This window comes from Orycteropus afer, unplaced genomic scaffold, assembly GCF_000298275.1.
Source record: "Orycteropus afer afer isolate SDZICR_OR568_19922 unplaced genomic scaffold, OryAfe1.0 scaffold01055, whole genome shotgun sequence".
Lineage (NCBI taxonomy): Eukaryota > Metazoa > Chordata > Mammalia > Tubulidentata > Orycteropodidae > Orycteropus > Orycteropus afer.
Window position 1 is genome coordinate 253,250 of NW_006922642.1, and position 3,402 is coordinate 256,651.

The 3,402-nt window shown below is 35.3% G+C and overlaps 1 protein-coding gene across 1 annotated transcript in view; it reads left to right on the forward strand.

The window, feature by feature from the left end:
* Positions 1 to 3,402, forward strand: part of WNK3 (WNK lysine deficient protein kinase 3) — a 266,882-nt gene that overhangs the window by 203,752 nt on the left and 59,728 nt on the right. Inside the window, exons 16-17 of the mRNA XM_042783403.1 lie at positions 275 to 409; positions 751 to 1,694. Coding sequence (XP_042639337.1) covers positions 275 to 409; positions 751 to 1,694 — 1,079 coding nt within the window. The remainder of the gene's footprint in view (positions 1 to 274; positions 410 to 750; positions 1,695 to 3,402) is intronic.

A 3,402-nucleotide genomic window follows, 5' to 3' on the forward strand; every position in this document is an offset into this window, starting at 1 on the left:
AAAAAAAAAAACACCTTGCTTCTAATTGCTATTGATGCAATGTTTGTTTTAGTAGAATCTAAAATCCTATTCTAAAGATATTTTACACTTAGTTTTTTAGACTATTATGTTATAAGGTCTGCTCTATTATATTACACATATCCTAGTGCTGTTGAAAATGGAGATAGAAGACAAAATGGTATTTAAAACTAATTTCCTTAGTAAAGTTTTTTTTTTTTTAAATGATAGTTACTTAGCCGTGTGTTAATTTTTTTTTTTTTAATTATTTCTACAGATGAATCTGCTCCCCAGTCATCACCAGTTGGCCGGTGGCGTTTCTGTATCAATCAAACAATAAGGAATCGTGAGGCTCAGTCTCCTCCTCTTCAGCATTCTCTGTCTACAGTTCCTGGACTCCATACACTTTCTAGTAAGTTCTAATTTTCTGGCGGCTATATCCAGACTTGGAAGAATAGGAATGTAAAATATATTCCATATATTTCACTTATTTTCCTGAGTGCTTTCTGCTTTTGAGAAATTTTGAAAACATTAATATTAAGGTTTGACTTAAACCGTTTTAAAGTTAATACTCATTTTTTAAAAAAAGCATTTTTTTCCTTGACAGATTGAATTCTCTGTATTTTGAGTCTCATTTATAAGAGTAATTTCATATAGTTCTTATTTGCCTTTTTTTCCTTCCTATCTCTTAAGTTATGATACTAGTCCATGCTTTGAATTTATTAATACATGCTTAACCATTCTTTTTATCAGGTCCAAGAAGCACAAGCAATAAGGAAATATCACAGGACACACTGTCCACTGTAGAAAATAATCCATGCCAGAGTGCACTTTTCACCTTCAAATCAGAACACAAGGATTTAGTTGATGGTAAGATTTCTGAATATGCTAGTGTAGAAACTGAAAAGCCAGCTATACTTTATCAAGTGGAAGATGACAGGCATATAATGACACAAGTTACTAGTAGCTCCAATTATACTACTACTTCAGTTCATGCCGTTCCAGTTGAATGTGAGGGATTCACCAGCCAAGCATGCGTATTGCTACCTGTGTATCCGTATCATCAAGCTGCCAGTCAGGTTGATGTACTTACAGCCCATCCCGGAGAGCCAACTAAGATTGCTGATAACTCTCTTACAACTCCAACATTTATATTTGATCAAAAGCCTCAGTTGGTACCAATGCAGCAGCCAACTCTGGATGCAGAATTTTTTTCACAAGAAGGAGAAACCACAGTGAACACTGAAGAAAGTACCGCTAAAATAGTCATTCCTACTCAGACCCTAGGCCTTGAACCAACTACCCTTCTACCCACTACTGTCCTGGAATCAGATGGGGAAAGACCTCCAAAAATGGAATTTGCAGACAACCGAATTAAAACCCTGGATGAAAAATTAAGAAACTTGCTCTATCAGGAGCACAGCATATCTAGCATCTATCCTGAGAGTCAGAAGGATACTCAAAGCATAGACTCTCCATTTTCTTCCTCTGCTGAAGATACACTCTCCTTTTCAGTGGCAGAAGTCATAGCCATCAGTCACTGTGGAATTCAAGATAGTTCTGCACAATCCCCTAATTTTCATGAGACAGGCTCTAAGATCCTGTCCAGTATGGCTGTGAGTCAGCCTGCTAACATATCAGTGTTCAAAAAGGACCTGAATGTGATAACATCTGTACCCAGCGAATTGTATTTGCATGTAAGTACCATTCTTTCTAGCCAATTCCTTATCCTTTACTTATGCTTTTAAAGATACGCCTTTACTCAAACTATCATTTGAAATGCACTTGTCTGCCACAAAATTCTGAGGTTACAGGTATTTAAAGAAGGCCATGACTTAGCCTGCAGGTGCCCGTAATTGCTCAGTATAGATGCAGAACAAACTATGGTAAAAGAGCCCTCTGGTAAATTAGCTAAGAACTTGCAAGCAATATCTGTTTGTAGAGTATTAATGACAGGAAAGAAACTGATTTATAGATTGTTTTAAAAGAAAGAATTTACTTTTAGATTTCCATTTAAATGCCTGTTACCAGTTTTCTTTTTTTAAAATTTAATATAACATCTTTTTATTTTATACCTTGTTTAAGGCGTGTGCTGAGGACATATACAAGGATAGATAATGACATGTCCTTGATTCCAGAATACATAGTTAAGTAGAATAGATGACATTCACAAATAACTGCATAGGATATAGAAATATTCAAAGAGAAGTATAAATGTACAAGAATTATGTATCACTTCTAATTGGATGAGAGATTTTTATTAGACAGAAATGGCAGGTTAAAGAGTATTATAGGACACCTTCATAAATCTTTAGCTCCATTAATTAAGGCATGCTAAATGTACTTATTTAAACAATATTGTGTTTTAAGTAAAAGTTTACACAGTGATTTAGGACCATTTAACAATTTCTACACAAACTGTTCAGTGACATTGATTATATTCTTCACAATGTGTGAGCATTCTCTTTCTTTCTTTCCATTCTGGGGTTTTGTTTGCATTAATCTAGTTTTTATGACCCCATGCCTTCTCATTTTTGTTTCAAAGTAGTTGTTGATCGTTTGATCTCATTAAAAAAACGAAACCAACTTCACTGCCATCTAGACGATTCTGACTCATAGCGCCCTTCCTTGGGTTTCCAAGGCAGTGTCTCTATGGAATTAGATTGCCCAGTCTTCCTTGATCTCATATAGATGGCTTTTTAAGGTAGGACAGTATTTATGGGTGATAATCTTTATGTTGTGACTCTCTGGAGGTGTTTTGGTTCAAGGTTTAAAGAGTATGTCAGAGTAATAGTCTTAGGTAGTCCTCCAGTCTCAACCAGTCTAGTAAGTCTGAATTTTTATAAACATTGAGGTTCTGTTCCACATTTTTCTCCCATTCTATCTGCCAGGTATCATGGCCTTGATCAGAATGATTGGTAGTGGTAGCCAGACACTATCTAGTTTTTCTGTTCTCAGAGTAGATGAAGCCGTAGTTCTTGTAGACTATTTCTCCTGTAGAGTAGTTTCTTTGAGTGCCAGACACTACTTACCAAACTAGGATGTAGAACATTAGCTTTATGTACTATGTCTTATACCATTTGATCAAATTAGCCCGTGAGACTATGGTCCTAAGCCTTCAAACTCAGAAAACCAATCCCACAAAATGTTTGGTTATGTCTAAGAAGTATGGATAACATTGCCCCTATGTGTTTTATTATATATATGAGTATATGTGCATACATACACATATATACTTATACATACGTACACACACATATATATACATAGACCCATATATACACATATAGACAGTCCCCTGATTACAAATGAGTGCCATCCCTAAGTCTGTCTTTTTTTATTTTTAATTGTGATTTGGGTGAAAATTTATGGAGCAAATTCACTTTCCATACAGCAGTTCACATA